The sequence below is a fragment of the Notolepis coatsorum genome, assembly GCF_963971535.1.
Source record: "Notolepis coatsorum genome assembly, chromosome: 1".
In the NCBI taxonomy this organism is placed as follows: Eukaryota; Metazoa; Chordata; class Actinopteri; order Aulopiformes; family Paralepididae; genus Notolepis; species Notolepis coatsorum.
This window is the reverse complement of record NC_140165.1, coordinates 200,740,247-200,768,015: the sequence shown is the minus strand read 5'-3', so window position 1 is coordinate 200,768,015 and position 27,769 is coordinate 200,740,247. Positions and strand designations below refer to the sequence as shown.

General features: G+C 43.2%; 1 protein-coding gene across 1 annotated transcript in view; it reads right to left on the bottom strand.

The window, feature by feature from the left end:
• The window catches only part of git1 (G protein-coupled receptor kinase interacting ArfGAP 1), an 88,459-nt gene that overhangs the window by 32,546 nt on the left and 28,144 nt on the right, over positions 1 to 27,769 (bottom strand). The window contains exons 4-9 of the mRNA XM_084319472.1: positions 15,830 to 15,935; positions 15,207 to 15,293; positions 7,470 to 7,600; positions 7,036 to 7,130; positions 6,830 to 6,872; positions 3,505 to 3,553 (exon numbers count right to left, since the gene is read on the bottom strand). Coding sequence (XP_084175598.1) covers positions 3,505 to 3,553; positions 6,830 to 6,872; positions 7,036 to 7,130; positions 7,470 to 7,600; positions 15,207 to 15,293; positions 15,830 to 15,935 — 511 coding nt within the window. The remainder of the gene's footprint in view (positions 1 to 3,504; positions 3,554 to 6,829; positions 6,873 to 7,035; positions 7,131 to 7,469; positions 7,601 to 15,206; positions 15,294 to 15,829; positions 15,936 to 27,769) is intronic.

The window sequence follows — 27,769 nt, the reverse complement described above, 5'->3', positions numbered from 1 at the left end:
ACCCGCCCACAACCGAATTACAATCACTCCGCCATTCGAGTTTTTAGGAATGAAACCAAGATGGCGGACAATAATCTTTATGAATGGATGTATTGATAAGAGTCATAACGACTCATTCAAAAACTATTCTGTCACGTGGAATGTGTTAGTTGCTTACACAATGTTGGATTATGTAATTGGTTGGTCATGAGTCATTGTGAAACAAAATATAAATCGTGCGAAGTGTGTTGTTAGATGCCATTCGTCAAAAGGACACTCATTTCACTGTTAATACAATTTTCAATCAATCAATCAATCAATCCAATAACACACGCTCACTTCACTGTTAGACGGCATGCTTTGAAGCCTTGTTGTTTCGAACTGGTTATGCTTTGGCCCTCTTTCGAAGTCGGTTATGCTTAAGAGTTTATCTTTAGAGCAGGGCGATAGACCACCAGCCCTGATTCCAAACTCTAAGCATAACCGACTTCGAAAGAGGGCCAAAGCATAACCAGTTCGAAACAAGGCGGACATTAATACAATTTTCAATCAATCATTCCAATAACGCACGCTCACTTCATTCTTAGATGGCATGCTTTGAAACAGCGCATCTCCGAGCTGCTTCTATAGAAAGTAGGTTCAAAAAAAGAAGAAGAGAAGTTGCCTCCCTATAGGTAGGCAAATTCTCTTCTTTTTTTTCACCTACTTTTTCTGCGGATGGTTTTGTGAATAAATCTCCATTCAATTAATGTGTTTATTGTATAGCAATAAGGTTGGATGAATTCGGCAATTGTATAAAGATGTAAGCACTGTCTTATCTGTAATAAGATTTTCAATCAATCAATACAATAACACACGCTCACTTCATTCTTAGATAGCATGCCTTGAAACAGCGCACCTCTGAGCTGCTTCTACACACAGAGGCAACTTCTCTTCTTTATTTTTTTTGAAACTACTTTTTCTGTGGATGGTTGTCAATAAATCTTCAATTAATGTGTGTTTATTGTATAGCAATAAGGTTGGATGAATGCGCCAATTGTATAAAAGCCATTACACCACTTGTAGTCGTGTGTTATGAGAATTAGAGCATGCCTAGGGGGGTCTAACGACCCTCGGCTGCGCCTCGGGCCTAAGAACCACCCCTAGGCATGCTCTAATTCTCATAACACACTCATGCGCGTGATGTAATGCCAGGGTTTCCCATTAATGACCTAGACTGTGGTGGCCCGCAGTGTAATGTAATGTAAATGTAATAACATATATATAATTTTTTTTACTATTAACAAAAAAAAAAAATTGCCAATAGGGATGCATCAGTAGTATTGGCAGTGGTAGTAGTCGTAATAGTAATCCACTATATTCTTGTTTTCTTCTAAAAAATAAACCAGTTCAACACAGGTAACCGCTTTTGCCTCATTTCTTTGATGGCTCAAATGTATGCTCTAGTCCAGTGGTTCCCCAATCCTCTCCTCGAAGCACCCCAGCCGTTCCATGTATTTGTTAAATTCCACCACCAGCACACCTTGATTCAACTAATACAGGGCTAGTTAAGTTGAATCAGGTGTGCTGGTGGTGGAATTTACCAAATACATTGAACGGCTGGGGTGCTTCAAGGAGAGGATTGGGAAGCTCTAGTCGATTTTGTGTTTTGAGCACAAAGTTCATCATAGATCTAGCCTCTTTATTTGTCTCTCAAAGTGCACCAGATTGATGCATTTAACTTTAAAATGTACAAAATTCAGGGGAGGCATGTCCCCGGACCCCCCTAGAGGGCGGAGGTTCACCCCCCATAGTCTCTGAAAATCCTGTGGGAAACACTGAATGCTTAAATGTTAAGTCCAGGTACTGAAGCTGACCCTACTCACTGCTTGGCGCTATAGTGCAATGTTAAGTCCAGGTACTAAAGCTGACACTAATTTAAATGTAGTAGAATAAAATAGAAATACTTTATTCATCCCGAGGGAAATTTGGCACTACAAATCACTCACTGTAAACATTTAGGTAGAAAAAAACAAGTCACGAATAGAGTAAAAATAAGCTTAAGAATAAAGAATAAAATAAGCCTAAGAATAAAATACGGTCCGGGGTATACATTTCCTATGTTATGTATATATACATTCTAATATAAATATACAGTAAAATATACAGAAATATACAGTAAGTGTACAGTAAGTGTAATATTGAATAATGATGTTTTAAAAGTAAAAGTCCAGGAAGATGGTAACTGTCACCCTGTGCTCAGCGATGCACAGTGATGCATTGTAAAGTCTGATGGCTGTCGGAATGAAGGACTTCCTGTGCCGTTCAGTGCTACATCTCGGGAGTCTTAGTCTAGCACTGAACGTGCTCCTTCTGTCAGCCAAGTCTGTGTATAGTGGGTGGGAGTGGTTGTCCCTGATGGCATGGAGCTTAGCAAGGCTCCTCCTCTCCGCCACCACCACTAGAGTCCAGCTCCACCCCTACCCGGTTACTGGCCTTCCTGACCAGCTTATCCAGCCTGTTTGCGTCCCCTGCACTCAGTCCACTGCCCCAGCAGGTCACAGCGTACAAGGAGGCGCCCGCCACCGACTCGTAGAACATCCTCAACATCCTTGTACAGACATTGAAGGATCTCAGCCTTCTGTAGAGTGCCTCTGTGTGTTTTGACCCGTTCAGTTTATTGTCGATGTGTACACCGATGTATTTGTAATCCTCAACCGAGTCCACATAGACTCCCCTGATGGAAACGGGGGTCACAGATGCACTCCTCCTCCCCAGATCCACAACCAGTTCCCTGGTCTTTGTCACATTTAGCTGAAGGTGTTTTTTATCGCAGCATGTGACGAAGTCCGGCACCAGTGCCCGGTATTCCTCCTCATCACCATCCTTAATACATCCCACTATCGCAGAGTCATCAAAAAACTTCTGAAGGTTGCAGGACTCTGACCGATAGTGGAAGTCGTTGGTGTAGACGGTGAAGAAGAAGGGAGAGAGGACTGTCCCCTGCGGGGCCCCGGTGTTGCTGACCAGCCTGTCCGACACACAACTCTGTAGGCGCTCTGTAGTGATGGTGCTATAATGTAATGTTAAGTCCAGTTACTAAAGATGACCCTAATTTAAATGTAGTGGTGGTGCTATCGTGTAATGTTAAGTCCAGGTACTAAAGATGACCCTAATCTAAATGTAGTGGTGGTGCTATCGTGTAATGTTAAGTCCAGGTACTAAAGATGACCCTAATCTAAATGTAGTGGTGGTGCTATCGTGTAAGGTTAAGTCCAGGTACTAAAGATGACCCTAATCTAAATGTAGTGGTGGTGCTATCGTGTAAGGTTAAGTCCAGGTACTAAAGATGACCCTAATCTAAATGTAGTGGTGGTGCTATCGTGTAAGGTTAAGTCCAGGTACTAAAGATGACCCTAATCTAAATGTAGTGGTGGTGCTATCGTGTAATGTTAAGTCCAGGTACTAAAGATGACCCTAATCTAAATGTAGTGGTGGTGCTATCGTGTAATGTTAAGTCCAGGTACTAAAGATGACCATACTCACCGCTTGGAGCTTCTTCTTGGCTGCCTTGGCCAGTTCTGAGAGGTCCAGGCTGTGGGACGCAGATACAAGCAGTCAGACCACCACCACCAGTGACAGAGATTAAGGGGCGAGGGAGATTAAGAGGGAGGGGTGGAGGGATGAGCAGGAGATGAGACATGGAGAGAGATAGAGAGGTGAGGAGGTGTCTGTATGGGTTTGCTAGACAAAGCTGAGAATAGGAGAGGGTGGGATGGGTTTGGTATCAGATTTAAAGGAGAGGGATAGGGGCTCTGACATCATTATTTAGAATTCCTCTGACTGTGTAGGGCTGGGCTAATGGCCAAATGTGAATCATATTGATCAATATCGATAATTATAACTATATACATAAAGCTTGATAGAGCATTCTGCGTAGGACTGAACCCTGCATAAACCAGGTTATATACAGTTTAAAATATAGGCTTCCATCATTTATCTGAACACACAAGTTGACAAAGACTATATAGAATCAACATTGTTTTACATTGGAAAAACAAGGCAACACCAGGCAGACAACAATTAAATAACCTCTTTTAAACATTAAGTAGCCATTAGATGTAGGCCATCATCTACAGTCCTTCAGGTAGTGGAGATATCTTTACCAAAAGAAGAAATGACTAATATGACTGAAATCATTGCAATCTCTGAAAAACCTGATTTCACATAGAAGGCATAGGGGACTCAGAGTGTAGTACTGTGGTTATGTTTGAAAAGCTAGTGCAGCATCACTGTCTTTCTCAAAGTAGTTTGGCGTGATTTGCATAGCCAATTGAAGCAGTCACTTCAGAGAAAAAACTTATTAAAAAATGGATTTTATTCAACGTTCCTAAAGACTCCTGTGACCGTTAAGTATTAACACTTTGCATGCCACGCCCAAGATTTCTCGGGTTTACCCCCCGCGGGTTGAATGCCCACTCACGAGAATTCTCGTATTTTCTCTTTTTTTTTTTTTGCGATCTGAAATCATATTTCATCAACCAAGTCTACCGTTGGAAATTCAGCTACCTCAGGCGCTCAGATGTGAAAAAAGCGCCCCCTATCGTCTCCCAGGTGGTAATTCACCCTTTTGGATTGAACTCAATGAAAATGAATGAGAAAAAAAAACCAGCACTCCACATTTTACTTCTCACTCACGCAGCCGGCATCTACCAGCTTCATGCTGGACTCTCGGAGCCGCGGGAATATGTGTTTTACTGTATACACAGTGGATCACTAAAAGGAGCAATCTTTTCGAATGGCGATCAGGAATTGGAATAATCCATTTGGATACCATCTGATCTCAGGTAAGGAATCTATGTTACAAGTCTAAGGATAATCAGACCCGTTTTCACGGATATATAAGCTTTTATGTGATTATGTGATATCGCTGTTCGACTGTGTGCGCCGTCAGGAAATAGGAGAAGCGATTTTCAGCGCGCGCCATGAGCGTGCATGCGTACACATATACTATCGATAATCTAGCGTTTATTTGAAAACGATTCATAAATAGGCCGAACAATGACAACGTTCTAGAATATTCCAGTAAAAGGCGATTATCATGGAAACCTCTTTTTTCTCCGTGAAAACGAGGGGTTTTCTAAATGCTATGAAACGGAAATGAACCGATAAAAAAACAATCTGCTTCGACAATGTTGACTGGAAATAGGTCATTGATAATGCGACGGGCAGATTAGACACAGCCATAATTTAAAACATAGATTAGGCGATATTAACGTTAACATTGAAGTGGCCTTGGGCATTCAAGGGGGTAAAAAGGAATTAAGCTTGGGCAGTCAAAGTGTTAATCAAGTCAAGTCAAGAGTCAAGAGTTTTAATTGTCACGGCATACAGGTACAGTATACAATGATTACTTCCACTAAACATTTTGTTATGGATTTCTCCATTAACACAGCCTCTACATGTGCATATTTTATTTGCATATATTGCAATAATTGTGATTAATCATAGCCCATCATGCGATCAACACACAACACACAAAACATGTACAAAAACATTCAATGTCATACCCTCCCTCACCTCTACAACCTGAGACCAGCAGGAGACTGGATGACTGACTACAGCATACAGTAGGAAACATACCTGAGATCAGCATGAGGCTGGATGGCTGACTACAGCATACAGTAGGAAACATACCTGAGACCAACAGGAGACTGGATGACTGACTACAGCATACAGTAGGAAACATACCCGAGGTCAGCATGAGGCTGGATGGCTGACTACAGCATACAGTAGGAAACATACCTGAGACCAGCAGGTGACTGGATGGCTGACTACAGCATACAGTAGGAAACATACCTGAGACCAGCAGGTGACTGGATGACTGACTACAGCATACAGTAGGAAACATACCTGAGACCAGCAGGTGACTGGATGACTGACTACAGCATACAGTGGGAAACAGTGAGGAGGAGAAGACAGGAAGGGGGAGACAGGAAGGGGTTAAAGCAGTAAAGGGGAGAGAGTGAAGATACCTCTGTGTTGGGCACTTAGGACGAGCTCTGTCTCCACAAGCGCAGCGAGATGGAGAGAACAGAACACGAGTGAGAAAAAGGAAGAAAGAGAAAAAAAGAGAGAGAAAGGTATAGAGCCCACATCAAAATGGCTTCAATAAAAGGTTATTATCAAGAGCTCCCATTAACCAGAACAGAACAAAGTACAGTTGAAGTTTAGACTGACAGCTGAAGTAGCATCCACCCATTTCAAATATCAGTTTCATCTGAAGTGGGCTTCATTTACTTCCCCTTAAATGCCCACTAGATTAAACCTTTTGGGAGTATTCCTTCAAACCAGTTCAGACTTTGTAAAGAAAGCACACCTCAGATATTTCAAACAGTTGAGCCAAGTAATGAGCTTGATTCATCATGCCGTGCACTTTTTAAGACTCTTGAATCAACGCCACAGCTCAGGCTGAACAAATTAAGTGTACCTCATGTATCCAAATCATTGGAGTTAGGTCTGCCATAGTGGCTTAGATCAGAACAGAAACAGACAGATTTAGTAGACAAGCGCCAGACACTTTCCCCTATTTCCCCCCTCGCCAAGAGGCGATGCTATGGCACAGCCTAGTGGTAGAATACTGAACTGCAGGATTCCAAGTTCACTCATGCATAAGAGGTGTAGAAAAAAATCAAAGACAAGCAAAGAGTCACAAAGGCATGCCATGTAAAGCAGCTGCAAAGATTTTCAAATAGACTTAAAAACACACCCAATGCTTGATAAGAGAACCTTCATAGAACTTAAACACATACGCAAGCACCAACTCCACTGATAACACGTATACTGATATAACCAGTGTCATAAACCATACCTGTCTGCCATCTGTGGAATGATATAGTGGCCATTCTTGTGATCTGGAGAGAGGGAGAGAGCTGGAGTCAACATACAATAGAATATAATCGCAGCATAGTAACTATTAATGATACACTTTCTAGAGAGGTCACGGTGAAAGATCCACAGGGGTAAAATGCCTTGCTCAGGGGCACGTTGAACAATGAACAAGGTCCTGTGGGTTACCTGGACGTCGACCACACAGGTAGAAGGCCAGTCTGTCAGTCAGTTCATATTGACACTCTACGAGCCGCTCAGCCAGCTCCACCTGCCCTGCTTGCCTGCAACACACGTGTGGTTGTTGTGTTCATATACATCTTTCCATGTAATAAATGTCTGTATGAGTGAGTGGGTGTGTTTGGTCTACTATAGCTCAATGGGTAAATATAACTAGCCGCTGGTTATGCATGTACTCACGTTACTGTGAAGTACTTTGTTGTTGTTGTTGTTTGTATGTACTTGTATATGCTATGTGTGTATTTGCATACATGTGTCTGTGTGTGTGTGTATCCGAGTGTCATGATGAAAAATATACAGAAGCCAACAAGTGAGTTTACTCTACCAGACACACTGTGACCGGTAGATGAAAAGTGTGTGTGTGTGTGTTCACTGTAGTGTACCTGGCATAGTCCATGGGTGTGCGGCCGTTGATGTCGGGGGCTCCAGGGTCGGCTCCATAAACCACCAGCAGCTCGGCCTGGAGGACCTGGCCCGCCTTGGCCGCCACGTGCAGAGGAGTGGTCCCCTTCTCCTGGGGGTGAATGAATGAAAACTTTATTTAACAGATTGCAGAATGGGTACAATACAGTACGGCTCAATACACACAATTGTTAAGGGGATGCAGACCAGAGAAAGACGTTTGTCTTGTTTACATCAGGGTCCCCCATTTTCAATTCATAGTGACATTTATGACATACACAACATACATGCCATTTATGGCATAGGGACATACATGACATACAGGTATTTAGTACTGTTACATTTGTGACATATACGATATGCAAATATACAGTACTGTTACCCATAGATCCTGACAGTATATACATATGATGGGGACCCCCTCCTGTACATTAGGAGGGGGTGGGTGGGTGGGAGAGAAATATACATACGGTGGGGAGAGAATATATACATACGGTGGGGAGGAGACTGTACATTAGGAGGGGGTGGGTGAGAGAGAAATATACATACGGTGGGGAGAGAATATATACATGCGGGGGGAGGAGACTATTAGGAGGGGGTGGGGGGGTTAGGACATTTACAGGGGCCAGTTTCGAATTGCAGTCTCCCGTAGGTGTTTTTTGAGAGTGTTTTTGAAAGTGGGTAGTGATTCACATTCCTTTACAGCTTTGAGTAGGGCGTTCCACATTGATGTGGCATAATTGCGAAACGTGTTTAATCCCTTGTTTGAGCCGAATCTGGGTTTAACATGATTTGTGGAGCTCCCTCTGGTGTTGTGATCGTGGTATTCACTGACCTTTGGGAAGTATTTTGACATGTACATGGGTACCTTGGTCGTGTATCTTGTAGACCAGGCCCATTGCAAGTTGCTGTACTCTTGTCATCTACTCTAAGCTATCCTAGGTTGTCAAAGTGGGCAGGGGTGAGGTGGGTTCTAGGAGTAAGGTCAAGCAGTAGTCTGACCAGTTTGTTGTGAGATGTTTGTAATTGTGTTTTTAGCGCCTTTGAGGTGCTTTGGTACCATGAGGTGCAAGCATAGTCGTAGTACCCTTGAATGAGTGCTCCTGCCAGAGTCTTCAGGGTATTCTTGTTTACCAGTGAGGAGATCCGGTACAAGAATCGAGTTCGTTGGTTGACTTTTTTTATTACATTGTGTGGCGGATACGTCTGTGCACCGCACCCGCACATGTTAACCGTATTGTTTGTTTAGTTAGTTAATGTTTGTACACGTTTACATTCATGATACACATACACAATTTCTATTTCACATAATGACACACGACACATAGACTTGCGTACTGATATCATATCCATTCTTTATTATTTGACTTACATGGTTAAGTGCATGCATGTTGTTCATTGTTTGTTTTCTCCAACACTGCAGCCAGCCATCCCCACTCTGGGCAAACAGAGCACCTGCGACTGATCGGTCCTAAATGGCCGGATGGGGTTGGTGGACCAAACCATGTCGCGGGAGATGTCGGGGGGGTTTATTGTATTGTAATTTAGTTTCCTTATATGTATTTCCTTATTAATTAAGATTATTAGTTGTGCAGTTTGGTAGTTGTGTTGTGTGTTTATTGTTTATTAGATTAATTAGAAGTGTAAGATATTATTTCGTAAAATATTAATTATCAATTAGCCCACTTAGATTAATGTATCTGGCCAGGGCCTATATATAGTTTTGAGTTCTTAGTTGTCATGGTCTTCTGTTCTGTTCAGGTCTGTTTTGTCCTGCTGTATTATTTGGACCATTTATGTTATATTTAAATTATGTTTTTGAAATGGGTAAAATAAAACCCTTATTTTTTGCCAAAACCACTGTGTCCTCCTTGTCTGGCTGCTTGGTCCCTTACAAATGGTGACAGCGGTGGGATCAGCACGCCGAGGACGGTGTTTTCTTTTTGGAATTACTATTTTTTTTTTCCCTTCCCTTGCTTCCCTGAAGAAAATGCGGCGAGGAAGGGGAAGGGGGAACCCCGGGCAGCAGTCGGCTGTACCAGAAGTACCAGAAAACAATGTGGAAAACGACGATGGGGAAGAACCTGGAGCAACTGGAGGGGCCGGTGAGCCACCTGTAGGTGTCAGTGGAGAACCCACCCTAACAGACCTATCCAACATCCTCCGAGCCTTTATGGGCCAGCAACAGGTCAGGGAGACCCGAATGGAGGAAGAAGCAGCAAGGCAAGGGCAGTGGGTTAAAGACATCCAGCACCAGTTCTCTCTACTTCAGTTGGAAGTCACAGCACGTACCTTCCCAGCCACGTTACCACCCCCAGAGGACTCACCTACAGGCGTGGAACCACAGCGTGACTCCTCACAGGCAGAGTTACTGTTTGGAGCCAGCCAACACACGGGCAGCCTCTCTGGTCAGTATCGAGTTCCCCAGGAACCCAGACTGGAAAAATTTACTGATTCAGATGATATTGAACATTTTCTAGTAACTTTTGAGCGCATTGCAGGTGCCTGTAGGTGGCATAAAGCAGATTGGACCTTTCGACTGGTTCCTCTACTCACTGGTAAGGCCAGGAGTGCCTATGTAAACATGGATGCTGATGACTCACTTGATTATGACCAAGTCAAAACAGCCATTCTCCAGAAGTATGATATTAACCCAGAAACAGACAGAGGTTTCGATCATGGGAGGTGCAGTCCAACGAGACCCCTAAAGAGCTTTATGTAAGGCTAAAAGAACTGTATGACAAATGGGTCCAGCCTAAAGGCAAAACTGTGAAGGACATTGGAGAAACCATGATATTGGAACAGTTTCTGAGAATGTTGTCCCCTGAGCTACAGGTGTGGATCCGGGAACATGACCCTGGTACGGCAGCAGAAGCAGCTCGTCTGGCTGACATCTTTGTGGCCGCCAGACGGAATAACCAACCGTGGACCAATGCTGCATGGAAGGTAGCCAAGGAGCCGTGGCGACCGGGTTCATTCCCGCAGGCCACTCGCCAAGCATCCACCGATGTGGGTAAGTTTCCCCAAAGGGGAAACCCGCCAATGACTGTCAGATACTCCAGCTCAAAAGTGCCTGTTTGTTATCTGTGTGGGCAGGAAGGGCATACCAAGCCCATGTGCTCTAAAAACCCTGTCAAGCTGACCCAGTTATGCTATGCTCCACGATACAGGACTGAGCCCGAGTGGAAGTATGAGCAGCCCACAAGGGAGATCACAGTGGAAATCAATGGCCAGGAGCTCAGGGCATTGATCGACACGGGTAGTGAACAAACTCTGGTTCATCAGCAGTATGTACCACTCCATCAAGTGCGCACCTCAGAAACAGTTCCCATATGTTGTGTGCATGGGGATGAAAAGGCATACCCCACTGCTGATCTGTATATTAAGGTACAGGGACAAGCTTACCTGCTCACTGTTGGCATTTCCAATAACCTACCCTTTCCTGTCATATTAGGAAACGACTTGCCGGTGCCGTTTTATTTGCTGCAGTCCCGTCAGACCTGCAATGCTGCCCTCACCCGAGCTCAGGCTAAGCAGACGACCGAACCTGATCAGACACTTGCTGTGCTGCCATTCTATGATGTAGAGGTGGGGGCAGAACCAGGTAAACCACGGAAACCCCGCAAGCAAAGGAAAGGAGAGAAGTTTCAAGGTACTGTTGTCCATCCCCAAGGTGAACCAAACCCAGAGCTTCCCCTAGGCTTTAGAATACCGACCAACATTATTGACATGCAACAAGCAGACCCCAGCCTAGTTGGCTGTTTATCCAAGGCTAAAGGGAGAGGGAAAGTTGAGGCTGGACTTGAGAGTGGCCCTGATAACTACTTTTTACAGCGAGGTATCCTTTATCGCCAGACTAAGTCCACTGAGCAGATGGTGGTTCCAAAAGCGACCCGGGAAATAATACTTAATCTGGGACATTCCATTCCCTGGGCTGGCCACCTAGGAAAGCATAGAACCACTGCCCGCATACAGAGAATTCTTTTTTGGCCTGGCCTACGTAGAGATGTAGCTGCCTACTGTCGGAGCTGCCCTCAATGCCAGTTGACCGCAAAGCGGGACTATGCCAAAGCACCTCTCCAGCCATTACCAGTTATAGGCACTCCATTCGAACGACTAGGTATGGATGTGGTCGGTCCACTAGAAAAGAGCAAGTCTGGTAACCGGTTTCTGCTAGTCATTACAGATTATGCCACAAAATATCCTGAAGTGTTCCCCCTCAAGTCAGTCAAAGCCAAGACTGTTGCATTCTGTCTGGTGCAGTTCTTCTCCAGGGTAGGGTTCCCCCGTGAAATACTTACGGACCAGGGCACAAATTTCATGTCCAAGCTCCTGAAGGATGTATACCAGCTGTTGGGCATCAGAGGCTTAAGAACAACACCATATCATCCACAGACCGATGGTCTAACCGAGCTTTTCAATCAGACCTTAAAACAGATGCTCCACAAGTTTGTCAGTGACTCTGGTTCTGATTGGGACCAGTGGCTCCCATATCTAATGTTTGCTTACAGAGAAGTACCACAGGCCTCTACCAGCTATTCACCTTTTGAGTTGATGTATGGACATGAGGTAAGGGGGCCGCTTTCACTCCTGAAGGATGTCTGGCAGAGGGACCAGGAGGTAAACGAACCCTGTGATGTTGTCTCTTATGTGATTCAGATGCGGGAGAAGCTGACAAGGATGTCTGCTCTGGCCCAGGAGAGTATGGTGGTGGCCCAGCGACGGCAAAAGACCTTGTATGATCGGTCTGCCGGGGAGAGGAGCTTTGAAACAGGCCAGGAAGTGGTGGTCATGCTACCTACTGAAGAAAACAAGCTGCTGGCAAAATGGCAAGGGCCCTTAAAGGTAATCAAGAAACTTGGTTCCACCACTTACAAAATCTCCACCCCAGGTCGTGGCCGTTCTACCAAGAACCTACATGTCAACCTACTGAGAGAGTGGGTCCCCCGACCAAAGCCACCAGACAGTCTACCAGTGCTGCTGATCCGGAGGGTAGAGGAGGATGATGCTGGAGAGCAGTACTTACCGGAGCCTACCTCGCATGTCCTGGATCTACACCATCTGTCGCCAGAACGACAGGCTCAGGTACAAGCTGTATGTGATCCAGAGGTGGTCCAGGAGAACCCTGGCCGTACACAGGTAGTAGAACATGAGATTGTGCTGAAGGACAATGTTGTTGTTAAACGCATGAGTTATCGCATTCCTGAACGCTTGCTAGAGTCCCTCAAGAAGGAGATTGACCTCATGCTGTCCCTTGGCATCATCGAGCAGTCCCGAAGTGAGTGGTGCAATCCCATTGTTCTTGTACCGAAAAAGGATGCATCGATCAGGTTCTGTATTGACTTTCGTTATTTGAATTCAGTGTCAATTTTATTCCTACCCAACACCCCGTATCGATGACCTGATTGACCGTCTGGGTCAAGCCAAATATTTGACCACCATTGATCTATGTAAAGGATATTGGCAGGTTCCCCTTTCCCACAAGTCACATGAGCTTACTGCTTTCCGGACACAGTGGGGCCTGTTCCACTTTACAGTGATGCCCTTTGGATTGCATGGTGCGCCGGCCACCTTCCAGCGGCTCATGGATGGGGTCATCAGTGGATTGTCAGAGTTTGCCTCAGCCTATCTGGATGACATTGTTGTTTATAGCAACACCTGGACAGATCACATGGGACACCTGAAGAGAGTCTTTCAGTGTCTCAAGGAGGCTGGCCTCACCATCAACCCCTCCAAATGTGCATTCGCCAGAGTCGAGACCGAGTACCTGGGATATGTCATCGGGAACGGGGTCTGCCGGCCTCAGGTCCACAAGGTCCAAGCCATTCAGCAGTGTCCCCTGCCACAAACCAGGAAGCAGTTGAGGTCGTTTTTGGGCATGTCAGGTTGGTACCATAGATTTGTGCCCAACTACTCTGCCAGGGCTGCCCTCCTCACTGACATGCTCAGCCAGAACTGTCCCAACCCGTTGAGGTGGACGGAAAAGGCTGTTTTGGCCTTTAAAGACCTTCAGCAAGCTCTAAGGAGTGACCCTGTATTGTGTTGCCCAGATTTCACTAAGACTTTCTTTCTACAGACTGATGCCTCAGATCGGGGTATAGGGGCCGTCCTTCTGCAGGGCCCGCCTGATGACTGACACCCCGTGGTTTTCATCAGTAGGAAGCTGTTTCCCAGAGAGACGAGGTACTCCACCATCGAGAAGGAGTGTCTGGCAGTCAAATGGGCCATTTCCTCTCTGAAGTACTATCTTCTGGGACGCGAGTTCATTCTGGAGACTGACCACAAGGTGGACGGTACATGGATGGAGAGGATGAGAGATTCCAACAGCCGGATCACTCGCTGGTATCTCGACCTGCAGCCCTACAGATTCCGTGTCCTCCACATCCCGGGCAAAGGACAATGTGACTGCTGACTACCTGTCCCGCTGTGCCAGCAAGCTTCCAGAGGAGGGGGAGTATGTGGCGGATACGTCTGTGCACCGCACCCGCACATGTTAACCGTATTGTTTGTTTAGTTAGTTAATATTTGTACACGTTTACATTCATGATACACATACACAATTTCTATTTCACATAATGACACACGACACATAGACTTGCGTACTGATATCATATCCATTCTTTATTATTTGACTTACATGGTTAAGTGCATGTATGTTGTTCATGGTTTGTTTTCTCCAACTCTGCAGCCAGCCATCCCCACTCTGGGCAAACAGAGCAGCTGCGACTAATCGGTCCTAAATGGCCGGATTGGGGTGGTGGACCAAACCATGTCGCGGGAGATGTCGGGGGGGTTTATTGTATTGTAATTTAGTTTCCTTATATGTATTTCCTTATTAATTAAGATTATTAGTTGTGCAGTTTGGTAGTTGTGTTGTGTGTTGTGTGTTTATTGTTTATTAGATTAATTAGAAGTGTAAGATATTATTTAGTAAAATATTAATTATCAATTAGCCCACTTAGATTAATGTATCTGGCCAGGGCCTATATATAGTTTTGAGTTCTTAGTTGTCATGGTCTTCTGTTCTGTTCAGGTCTGTTTTGTCCTGCTGTATTTTTTGGACCATTTATGTTATATTTAAATTATGTTTTTGAAATGGGTAAAATAAAACCCTTATTTTTTGCCAAAACCACTGTGTCCTCCTTGTCTGGCTGCTTGGTCCCTTACACATTGGATGCCATTTTGTCACAGGAAAGATTTGCCTCTAGGATGGAACCCAGGTAGGTAATATATTCTTTCCTTGTGACAATATTGTCACCCACTGTAACTGAGAAGCCATCGGTCTTGCTGAGTTTGTTATTTGAACCAAAGAGGGAGGACACAACACACACACACACACACACACACACACCACATCACACATACACACACACACACACACACACAGATGAATACACATAAGAACACATGGTGGAGTGGTCACATACACACAGACATAGTTCAGAGGCACAGACACACATACAGAGGACAACACAAACAAACAAACACATCCACATATAGGATTAAGATACAAATGATACACAGAGGGAAAACACACAGAAGCGCACACATACACACAAACACAGGAGCTCATGCATGCAAATGCACACACACTCACTCTCACGCACACACACAAAGAGGAGCTTAAGTCAGGACAAGAGTAACAGCAGGAGGAGAGTAACAGGTCTGTCAGGCTAATTCAAGTGAGCTAGAGTAGAGAGTCCATCTACTCTACTGACCGGGTGGAAGAAGTTGGCCTGCGCTCCGAGGGACAGAAGCCTTAGACACGTCTCCAGACTCCCCGTCCGCACACTGGAGTGGAGTTGCTGTGAGAGAGAGAGAGAGAGAGAGAGAGAGAGAGAGAGAGAGAGAGAGCGAGAGAGAGAGAGCGAGAGAGAGAGAGAGAGAGAGAGAGAGAGAGAGAGAGAGAGAAAGACAGAGGAGAGAGAAAGAGAGAGAAAGAGAGAGAGAGAGAGAGAGAGAGAGAGAGAGAGAGAGACAGACAGACAGAGGAGAGAGGAGAGAGAAAGAGGGTGAAAGAGAGAGAGAGAAAGAGAGAGAGAAAGAGAGCGAGGGGGGGGGGGGGGGCAGAGAGAATCCCTAATTAGCCTAGTGGAGTTTCACAGCAGTAGAGATCATTAGTGCATCCTGGTCATTAAGGTCGTCTCCTGCTGGGGGACCTCCACTGTGTGTGTGTGTGGGGGGGGGGGGGGGGTTGATGCCTCGAGACCCACCCACTCTCTATTCTGTACAATAAAACAGTGTTTGTGCTTACATGAGTGTCTGAGTAGAACATTGTACGTGTATGCTAATGAGCCCCTCGACCCCCTGTAGTGTACACCATTAACTGGTGACCTCTCACCTTGCTAAGGTCCTTGGTGGTGACGCCGTCATCGTCGCGACAGGGTAGCTTGTGGACGAAGGCCAGCATCTGGTACTTGGCTCTGATGAATTCTGACTTGGTGGGGCTGAATAGAGGAATGAAAAGAAAGAAAGAAAGAGAAAGAGAGAAAAAGAGAGAGAGAAAAAGAGAGAGAGAGAGATAGAGAGAGATAGAGAGATAGAGAGATAGAGAGAGAGAGAGAGAGAGAGAGAGAGAGAGAGAGAGAGAGAGAGATAGAGAGATAGAGAGATAGAGAGATAGAGAGATAGAGAGATAGAGAGAGAGTTACAGTATATTTGACCATGAAATAATTTGTGGAATAGGGCTCGGGAAGTGGGTATTACATAGAAGACGGTTGCTATGCGTTGCTAGGAATGCCGTTTGCCATCTTTGGTGGCATACCCACATTACCCACAGCTGTGTGTCTGAAGGGGTATTGGAGGCGTTCAGTTGGCACCATGTCAGATATTACGTTTAGTTTCAAGCCAAAGCTCATGCTACAGTATGCCATCACAATTATGTCTCAGCTAGTTCCTGTCCGTCTTTACTCTGCTCATCTGTACAAGGCACAGGATACGGCTCACTCTCTTGTAAAGGAGAAATGAGGATTTGTATAAGCCTGTCCGACTGATCACCAACCAATCACCTACTGAGGATATTAAAGTAGTTTCATGTTGTTGTTGTTGTTGTTTGAGAAATTAAAACCAGTCTCTTTTTACCATTTGGTAGCAGTGCTCATGCAAGACAATGGGGTATGAAACCATTACATTAGAATTGCTTGTAAGCCACTGCATGCACTTTCACAGCTTTAATAATAGTAAGAATGAGTAACAGAATGGTTTTAGAGAATAATCATTTTATAGACCATTGATTTGCACAATCATTGCTGACAAATTCTATCAAGAGGCTGGTGGTGCCAATTTCTAAGAAACCAGAACTGGTGTGTGTGTGAAGACGTTGCATGGCTGAAGAAGAGGCTCCGTTAGTGATCAATAGCATAGGCTTGTAAAGAATCTTGAAGATTCCCTTTCAGTAGGGGGAGAATGAGAGGCTGCGCTGAAGAAGACAGTCTATAAAGCTGGGGAAGTCTCTTTTTGAAGCACAACAGCAGGACAAGCCATGGGGAAAAACCTGAGCAAAAACGAAAATATATGCATCACTAGTGTGCCTCTGGTAATTGCATGAAAAAGTCAATACCTTTCTGGGGGAAAAAGTGAATGTGGATGGGAAGAAAATTAACAGTCTATGTGTGTATTTTTGGTGCAAAGGGTTTTCCATTGTTTCTAGAGGTTTGGTTGACATCAGGTGAGGTTTTATGCAGGGATGAGGATTGAGGACAATTTAAAGATCCCCTCCCCACTGTTTCTAACACTTTAAAAAGGTTGAATATTGAATAACTATTTGTTTGTAGGGATGTCCGATATTATCGGCCGACCGATATTATCGGCCGATATCGGCAGTAAAATGTGATATCGGAAAATATCGGTATCGGTTTAAAAACAAAAAAAAACAATAACAATATTTGTTATATATATATCAAGTGAAATTATTAGTTACCTGAAATTATTACGTTTTTTGGACGGGGAAACCCTGCATATATCGATATCGGTTGATATCGGTTGATATCGGTATCGGAAATTAAGAGTTTGACAATATCGGAATATTGGTATCGGTAAAAAAGCCAATATCGAGCATCCCTATTTGTTTGGTATAGTTTTTCCATCAAAGATGTTCAATAATCTACTGAAAATGTCTTAGCAGCATCACTCATTGAGAATGTAAGGATCTATGAAGCCCTTCCCCCCTCACGTCTTCCTGTGACATCTTCCCCCAAGCCGGTTAACTTTCTCTTTTTCCACATACACGGTTCACCAACATTTTGTTTCACCCAAACACAACACTTCTTAGCTCACACAATATTATATATAATAAAGAGATTCTCTCAAAAACATAATTGTTTTCGTACATAGATCACTAGATGTATCAACTTATAATATACTTTCATACGAGTTTCATATTAGCAGTTTATGTTAGCAGTTAGCATGTCCTGGATGACCAGTGTGGCCAGCTGGTCAACAGCAACCATGACAGGACACACAGGTGGCTCAGATTTTGAGGAAGTACAGAGAAGCTTTGATGACAAGTCTGTTTAGTCAAAGTCATGCCTCCAAGAGGAGTTACCTGTAGAGAAAACTCATTTTTGAGTGGATGGGGCCTTTAATATCACACAATAATCTGTAGGAAGAAATATAATGCTAGGGACCCCCCTGCGGGACCTCATTCAGATTTTAATGCAAACAATACAATACAAAATGTGTTGTGCTTTTCACATTTCCATTTATCTGGTTACTTTTCCATGACTTCAATGATTGAAAGATAAGTTCCTTCCAGTTTTTTTAATGTTGAAAGCAACACACAGACACTTCACAGACTATGGTTGCAGATCCAACACTGCAAACGCTCCAACTGCAAAGCTGCAAACTGCAATATGTTTGAAACTCAAATGAGACCCATCCATTCCCAAGTGTCCCATCCTACTAAGGTTGGGCCGATGTAAAAATTATTCAAACCGGTTTGATATTAAGCCAAAGACCAGCCCGGAACGGTAATACACAATTATACCACTAGGTGTCGCTTGTGACTCAGGCGCTTACTAGTTATTAGTTTTTTTTGTCAGCTGCTAAGTGAACCCACAATGAGTGTAGCAACACCATTATCAGGACAACTGAGCCCAATTGTTATGTCAGCTTTGATTACTATTACATCTCTCTGGTCATAATGTCCTGTTAAAATAATGTCCTCTTATATTTATTTGGTTACCAAGTAACATTATGTCCACTAAAAGCGCTTGTTTTTGCCATTGAAACAGACATTTTGCTTTGAAATCCTGTGAGGTGTGTGTGTGTGTGTGTGAGCGACAGGAAAACAAACAACAGACTGGAAGCTGGAAGCATTAGACTGGAGAGGATTAACATAACCACGAAAAGTTTGTTGTGTTGGAATATAGCTAAAAGATAAAAACAATGGTTTGTGTTTGTGCATTTCCAAATTGCACCAACAACATGATCACGTAGCGTTCGTAGACTATTGATAAGGACAGACACAAGTTGAGGCTAGCTTGTGCTACATGGACCAAATAACTTTTTTTCTCAAGAAATTTGCCGTTCCATGAATGGAGAGAGCTGCTGCAGTGCAGACAGAGTGGAGGTAATGTAACGTTAATGATTACAAATGCAATAAGCATCAGGTATAAATGTTATTGCAATAAGCTCAATAAACACAAATAATATTTGCCCGGGATTTCTCCCATTTGTCCCGAACATAAAGATCTTGGCACCAAACGTTTCTAGCGAAAACCCTGAATGCAATACAAGTTGGATTTGGCATCATTGGCACAGATTGTTGATGTAGGCTACTTCTTAATATGCCAGAACGTTTACCAGTTTAAGCTTGTACACTGGACCGGAAAAACTGAACCTGACCCAACCCTACGTGAATATTGTCCCATCCTAGTGAATATTGTCCCATTCCTAATTAATATTGTCCCATTCCTAATTAATATTGTCCCATTCCTAGTAGGGATGGGTACCGAATCAGGTACCTTTAACACATTGACGGCAACGGGGATTAGACGGGCCCCACTCTATAAGGCCAGCTTCTCATAACAAGGTTTAACTATGCGTGAGGGTGTTTGTAGAGCTAAATCTATATTAAAAATGATTGCTATGTGTCCATTCTCATTGTCAATTGACACTATAAATCTTCCCTTCAATATGCCTTAAAGAAAAAAAAATGTCATCAATACGTTCCCATTTTATAGCGTGATGAATATGAGCGTTATATGGGATTGGTCTGGGGTCATTCCTGCAAGGCTAGTTATAAGGCGCTAAGCTAATAACGTTAAATCGATTGCCGTTTCGGCCATACACAAGCTAGAGTTAAAAATCAAAATGCATATGATCTGCATCATGTTCCACCATGAATGCATGAAAGGGGGGGGGGGGGGGGACATCGTTTCTGATTATTGATTACCAATAACGGCATTCGTTATTGTAGCCTCATTCACTGATCGGCTGGTTGGCTATGGTAACAAGGCCTGATCAGCATGAAATCTATGTGAAATCGTTCTTACCTGTGGCCGGTTGGATCCCAAAAAGGATTTCCCAGTTATTGATCACCATCTGGTAGATCGATATGTCCATTGGCTGATGCTATATTCCTTTACTGCATACTGAATTCCGCGTCGCAAAAAGTATTCCAGGCGATCGGCTGAAGCCCTCGCTTCAGGCTAACAGAAAAACTAGGCCTGAATGAAAAAAAATAACATCCGGTCTGAAAACAAGAAGTACACGATTCTCGAGACAGTGCCACTACCAGGATTTGGCCGGTAATGCACTTTTCCGAATCCCAAGACTAGGGTATATCTGCAGTGCCGCTCCGTGACATTGAGTAGGTTATTAAAATGCAATAAAAGCAAAAACAAGCTTATCACGTATATATACGTGATTGGCCCTTTAACACATTGTCCGCCATGCATTGTACCCATCCTTGGGCCCAGTCTGCCAGTGCTGTAACCCTATGGAGATGTTTACCTTCTTTGCAGGGCTATAACTTTTTAAATATTATAGCTATATCGACATTACTATGGCCCATTCAACATCGGGTATCTATCGTTCCGGATGTGGGAACGTTATATTTTTTCATTCATACATTGTCGTGTTAATACCGTCGTGAATATAAGTATGTTTTTAAGGTTTTCTGCAGTAATTCCTAAAACGCAAGTTATAGGCCCGCCGCCCTGACGCATATGATAGATCGATTGGCGTTTCTTTCCTAATACACGCTATATTAAAAAATTCAAATGTATATGATCGGTATACATTATGCTTCATCATGCGTGAAGGAAAGGGGGGGGGGGGGGTTGTTTATAATTCCTTGATTGTCAGTAGCGTCTTTTCTTTACTATGGGTTGATACGTTGATCAGATGGATTGCCGTGAAATGAATAAACAATCGGGCTGAAAATAACGTTAGATTCCTCTTACCGTTCGCCGATGAGACTGGAGGAAAAATATTCCAATTATTTGACGTTGATCTGCTAGATCAATTTCCCGTTTGTATGACGCAATAAACGCCTAAATCATATTGATTATTGCGTTTCGAAAGCGATCCCAATGCACTCAAGTGTGTATCAGCGTTTCCGTTAGCCGGTAATTACCGGTATTTGACCGGCAAAATCTGTTGAAGTCCGACATATTTAATCTCTCCGGTCTTAATGTCCGGTGAAAATAATTCCCTGAGTCTAAGCACAATTTGATTATTTGAATTGTATTAAAATAGGCTAAAATTTAATAGCCTATGCGATGAACGAAACAATCATTACATTTGTTTCATCGTTGCTTCACCAAGCAGGTATAATAATGTTGTCAGCGAGAGTTTAGTGCTGGGTTTTGCGAGTGCATGTGTAGCTGCAGAGCCGGAGCAGCAGCGGCCATTACAGCGGCCATTGCAGTACTCCAATTCAGCCATTGGCAATTCAATGTTGGGTGGGGGGCGCTGCTGTGCGGTCCCCAGATAGAGCCAGAAAAGAGCCAATAACAGCTGAATCTGCTGCTCTGCATCGACATACTCTCGCAAATAAGTCGTTGGGAGGTGGAGAGAGAGAGAGTCGTCACGCAAACCCACGATAATGTTGCCGTCTCTCTCTGCCAAATTTCTCAGTTCTTCGCTTGATATAATTAATACAAATGTCAAATATAACGGAATTCGTTAGCTCATAAAAATGTAATTATAACAGACTGCTGTTTATTATTGTCGGGCGACTGCCCACAGACACCTATTTGATTTAAAGTCGGCAGCAGCATGGAGTCTCGGGACTTATTTTATTTGGAATATAATGGCTTTATACGCAAAAGTAGCCTAGTTTTAAGTAAACATATTATAAATCTACATGCCTTGATGATGTCATTCTTTTGTTTTGTTGTCATTCTTTTGCCTATCAATTGTTTTTAAGGTCAATAAACTCTGACCAGAATTTCTCTCATTTGACCGGTAGATTGAAATCTACCGGACACTGAGGCCGGCAACAATTTTTTCTAACGGAAACCCTGGTGTGTATCTAGATCCACGCTACAAGATATTACTGCCGGAGGAATTTCCTCGATGTACCGAGCGCCACTTCCGGTTTGGCTTGGAGTGTAACTCACCCAACATCCACCAGGCGGCGGTATTGAGGCGTTGCAATATCAGACAGGGTCCAGCTGCAGCAGCGGAGGGAGGCTGGATGAATTATGAATGCCATGGCGAATTTTTTTTATCTTGATCCCAAAAACGAGTTAACTCGTTTCTGGCGCACAACGCATGGAGGGCAATAACGGAGTATACTCGTTTTTACGTGATTAGCCGGGAATGTGTTAAGAGTACCGACCAAATCACATCGGTACTACAGAGTACCGATTCACGTGAGATCCACCGGTGCAAATTTTTTTTTTAAGTCCGATGACGTCAACGTTTCGTTTACCGCGAAACGAAACCTATGAAGTGTGCCGCACGTTCACACGCACAATACACGCTTACCTAGAATTTGACTTGATTCAACAACAAAGCAGTCGAGGCAATGGCAAGCCGAAAACGGTCGCAAGTGCTGTTGCACTTTACAAAGCTAGATGCAGACAACGCTCGCTGCAATATTATATACTGTATATATCAACAAATTGTTCTAAATAAATAATAATGATAATAAATTATATGAAGTTTGGATTTTTTCTTTTTTACAACTGAGGTAGGTAGATTACATTTTTAGAGACTAAAGTACAGAAAAAGGGTACCGGTGTCGATTCACAGGTTCAAATGTGAAGGTACCCAACCCTAATTCCTAGTGAATATTGAACCATCCCTAGTGAATATAGTGCATCCCTGGTGAATATTGAACCATCCCTAGTGAATATAGTGCATCCCTGGTGAATATTGAACCATCCCTAGTGAATATAGTGCATCCCTGGTGAATATTGAACCATCCCTAGTGAATATAGTGCATCCATAATGAATATTGAACCATCCCTAGTGAATATAGTGCATCCCTAGTGAATATTGAACCATTCCTAGAGAATATTGAACCATCCATTCCCTAGTGAATATTGTCCATTCCTAGTGAAAATGTAACCATTCCTAGATAATATTGAACCATCCCTAGTGAATATTGTCCCATCACTAGTGCTTATTGTCCCATCCCTAATATTAATATTGAACCATCCCTAGTGAATGATTTATTCAAGATTCAAGATTGTTTATAGTCACAGGGCTGTACTGTGCGACGAGGTTATCGCAAATTGCCCCTATATATGGCCCGTGCGAGTGAAAAATAATATTTGGGGGCAACCTTGCGAGTAGTGATTTCAACCCTTCATTCGCATTTCACTCATAAATTTATTCATACAAATTGGATAAAAAAATAGTAAAACATTAGCCAGGGCTGTACAGTGCGACATAATGTCGCAGTGCTATGAAAAAATCTGTCTGCGATGAATGAATTTACTACGTAGCCCCCGTGCGATAGCCTGTGTGAAAAAAATATTTGCGTGTGAAGTGAATCTGGGCCACGCTATTCTACTTGGTAGTGTAGTCTATTGTGCGATTAAATACCATTGTCCCTGTCTGCGTAGAGTTCATACATCCAACACCAAATCCCCTAATTCCTAGCAAACTATCGAAACGAAACTACATTAAGATGAAAATGAATGTGGCCTATTGCATCGCCAAAGAACTTCCTTTCAATAAGTTTAAGCCGCTAATTTTGCTCTGCAAGAAGAACGGAGCGGATATCAGTCCATCTTATGACAACCACGTCCGATGTGGAGAGATGATAAGAGACCATAGCCGATTAAATTAAGTCGGATCTGGCAGTGATGATTGACGGGGACGGGGACACTTCTAACAAATGTCAGCCATGCATTAGGTGAGTAGCCCACTATTAGGATGTTTTTCAATACTTAAATACTGTCTACTTAAATGTCCCTCCGGGGATCAATAAAGTATCAACCTATCTATCTATCTAATAATGAGACAATAATTATGCAAATAAGATAATACTAATAATTGTCACGGTTCCCCATATGAAAGTGGCTTGCAACTTACTGCTGGTAAAATCACTGTTTATTTCTCGTTTTGCATAGTATTACATTCCTCTTCTATAAACAATCAAAGTCCTACCGTAAGAGCCTCATACGGGTCAATTAAACCTTTTTGATTAGAGTCTTTCCTTCGAGCTAAGTTGAACTGAACATTTCACTGTCAAAAGCGCAAACTTAAACAAGGTTGCGTCGCAACATGGTTTTAAAACTAAAGGTCACATATACAAATACCGTAGTAGGCCTCTCAATTCTTATAAAAAAAAGTCCCGGATATACATAAACATTAATTGGCCTAGATCTCTATAAACGGTCCAACACATTGATCACTTTAGGCACACCCTGAAACCAGTAACACCACAAATATGAAGCAGGTAATTACCCATAAAAATAATAAACCTTTCATGGGGTTATTTACAATAATAATAATTCATTTTATTTATAAATCACTTTTCATTGTGTAACAAAGGTATGCAGAGTTTCTTGTCCTCCTGATTAATGCAATGGTGTGTGACTGTGTGTGTGTGTTGTGATGATCTCATTCAAGGAGCACTACAAGCGCGCACACACACACAGTTTGTTGTTTTTGTTCTATTAGTGATTTACACACTCTGTTGGTTCATTATAAAAGATACAAACCTGAAAACAAAAGCACTTAAATGTTAAATAAAAGGACCACAGTAATGACCATATTTGTTTGCATTATAATGGTAAAATTGTTATTAAAAAAATTGCGACTAAAAAATATTCTGTGCCCCTACATTTCTCATTTAGGGGCACCTGTGCCCCTAGTGAAAAAGCTTAGCGTACAGCCCTGAGTCATATGCACAGTTAAACAGACAGTTTGCCATAGAATGAAAATCTTACTTTGCTAGTCCGCCCTTCACACAAAATCACACAATACTTAACTTAAACATATTTAAATACAAGCGAGTGCTAGAAAATAAGGTAAAAATAGATAAATATAATATATACAAGGCACAGTGAGTAACATTGCACGTTCCGATCAGTATTTACATATAAATGGAGGTGACAGTGGGTCACAGCAGCAGTTAAAAAGTGTCTTTAGTGATTCATAGTTCGGGGGAAGGGTGACAGTGTGTTCACAGCAATAACCAGGTCAGAGTGTCTGCCAAGGTGTGTGGGGGGCCTATAGCTTATTCCCAGCGGAAGAGTGCTGCCGAGTGCTTCCGCGTTTTCCCCGATTGGCTGCGACACGCCCCGCGGCAGAGCTTGCAGCATTATGTAGCCGTAATCCCCGATGTTTTTCATTCGACGCTTAGCTCAACTGGCAGCGCTGCCTTGCTGTGGATCCTGCGGTCCGTTGGTGACAAGTTCGAATCCCTTCAATTTTTTTTTAACGTGCATTCTTTCGCCGGTTAAGTTTAGGCATGTTAACTTTAAGCATTGTTTCGGAGTTGGTTATGGTTAAGGTTAGGCATTGTTTCGGAGTTGGTTAAGGTTAGAAGGGTTAAGTTTAGGCGCTGTTAAGGAGCTGGTTAAGGTTAGAGTTTGTCTTAGAGAATGGCAATATTCTTTCGGAGTTGGTTATGGTTAAGGTTAAGGTTAGGCATGGTTATGGTTAAGGTTAGGCATTGTTTCGGAGTTGGTTAAGGTTAGAAGGGTTAAGTTTAGGCGCTGTTAAGGAGCTGGTTAAGGTTAGAGTTTGTCTTAGAGAATGGCAATAGACAGCCTATTTCCGCGCTGCAGCGCGAGGCAATAGACAGCCTATTTCCGCGCTGCAGCTCTCTCGCGCTGCCGCTCTCTCGCGCTGCCGCGGTCACATGGGCGTCATGGCCAATCAGAGAAAACGCGGAAGCACGCGACGCACTCTTCCGCTGGGAATAAGCTACACGCGTGTGGGGGGGGGGGGGCTAGGTGGAGGAGCTGGCATTCATGAGCCTGATGGCCTGTGGGTAGAAACTGCTCGTCAGTCTCGTAATTCTGGCTTTCAGACTCCTATATCGCCTGCCTTATTAGGCGAGTCAATCTATGAAAAAAAGCCAAAAAAAAGCAAAAAAAAATTGATACAAAAGGTTTTTCGATGGATTCCGATAGTATTGGGCGTGCTAAATAACATACTAAAAGTCGACCAAAATCGACCCCCCCGAAAGCCGCCATTTCCAAGATGGCGTCCCAGATGGCAGTGGAGATATTAAAATGGCTATATCTCAAATTGAGAATATGGTGCAAAGGATTTCTCAACTGATTCTGGTACCTCTGGGCATGTTCACTAACACTAAAAATCTAGGAAAATACACCTTCCAGAAAGGCTTAATTTTCAAGATGGCATCTAAAAATGGCGGCAGACCAAGCTTAAAATGGCTATATATCTCAATAGAAAAAAATATATAACTATGATTTTTCACTTGATTCTGGTACCTCTAGACATGCTTGTGAACATACTAAAAATCTAGGAAAATACACCTTCCGGAAAGGCATCATTTTCAAGATGGCGTCCAAACTGGCGCCCAGGAGCTTAAAATGACTATACAAATACAAATAGCTTACTAAAATGCAACGATATGCAAATAGCATATTTATTGCAGAAGGAGATGGCTTGGATTGTATCGTTACAATAAGAGAGAAAACATCAGACACTCAGATCCTACTATAACAACACAAAACAAAACAGTGATGAAGAGTCTGAGAAAAGACACTTACTTGAAACAGCTGCAAAACTCATAAAAAGTGACATGACTAATGTTCCACCTGTTAATGAGTACCCGACTACAGAGACACTAAAACTACAGAATGCCCTTGATTATATTCCACAATCACTCCACATTGTGTTAAAAGCTTTGTTTGTCTGTAAAGAGACAGAGCAGAAAATTGCTAGTATTGGCCACGCAATCATACAGGCAGTCCGACCACGAGCTGTCCTTGCCCCTTTGCAAATTGGCCTAGCAGTGCAAATGCACCACTTAAACCCGTCTCGGTTCATTGTAGATATGCTGAATAAGATGGGATTCTGCTCTTCCTATTCTGAACTGCAGAGGTTTGAAATGAATGCTGCAAATTGTACTGCACCAAACATGCTTGGTAAGGATATTGATGTGTTGAACACAACCGTCTTATTTGCTGCAGACAATGTAGATCATAATATTCTAACAATTGATGGGAAAGGGACATTTCATGGGATGGGCATGATAGCTGCCTTGACACCAGGACAGAAGACAGACCAAAGGATTCCGAGGTTCAGAATTAATTAACTGAATCTTGTGCAGAGGTCAAAAGTTGTGATAATAGATTATCACTTTGCCAAACACTTTTGCAGAGACACCACATTTAAAGAACTTCCAAGACTCGCAGAATGTAACAAGATGGTTGATCTGCTTTGGGAGTTATCGTTCAATTTCAAACAGCCTGCACCTGGTTGGCAGGGGATGATGCACATTATTCATAAGGGAGATGAACATCCAGGGCAGTCTTCAGTGAGATACTTACCAATGATAGACATGTACTCCGGAGACAAAACATGCATTCTGTCAACACTGGAGTTCATTTGTGGTCTGGTATCCAAACACCACCTTGCCCCAGTAGTTACATTTGACCAACCCCTATATTGGAAAGCAGCAGAGATAATCCTATATTCACCACAGTGCAGTCACCTCAAGTCCTTTGTCCTGCTCCTAGGAGGATTTCACACATTTATGAATTTGCTAGGAGCAATTGGTACACTGATGGACGGTACAGGACTTAAGGACATTCTAGGGGTAGTCTATGGGGAGAACTCAGTAGCCCATATGATGACAGGCAAATCAGTTCAGAGAGCATTCCGTGGCCATCTTCTG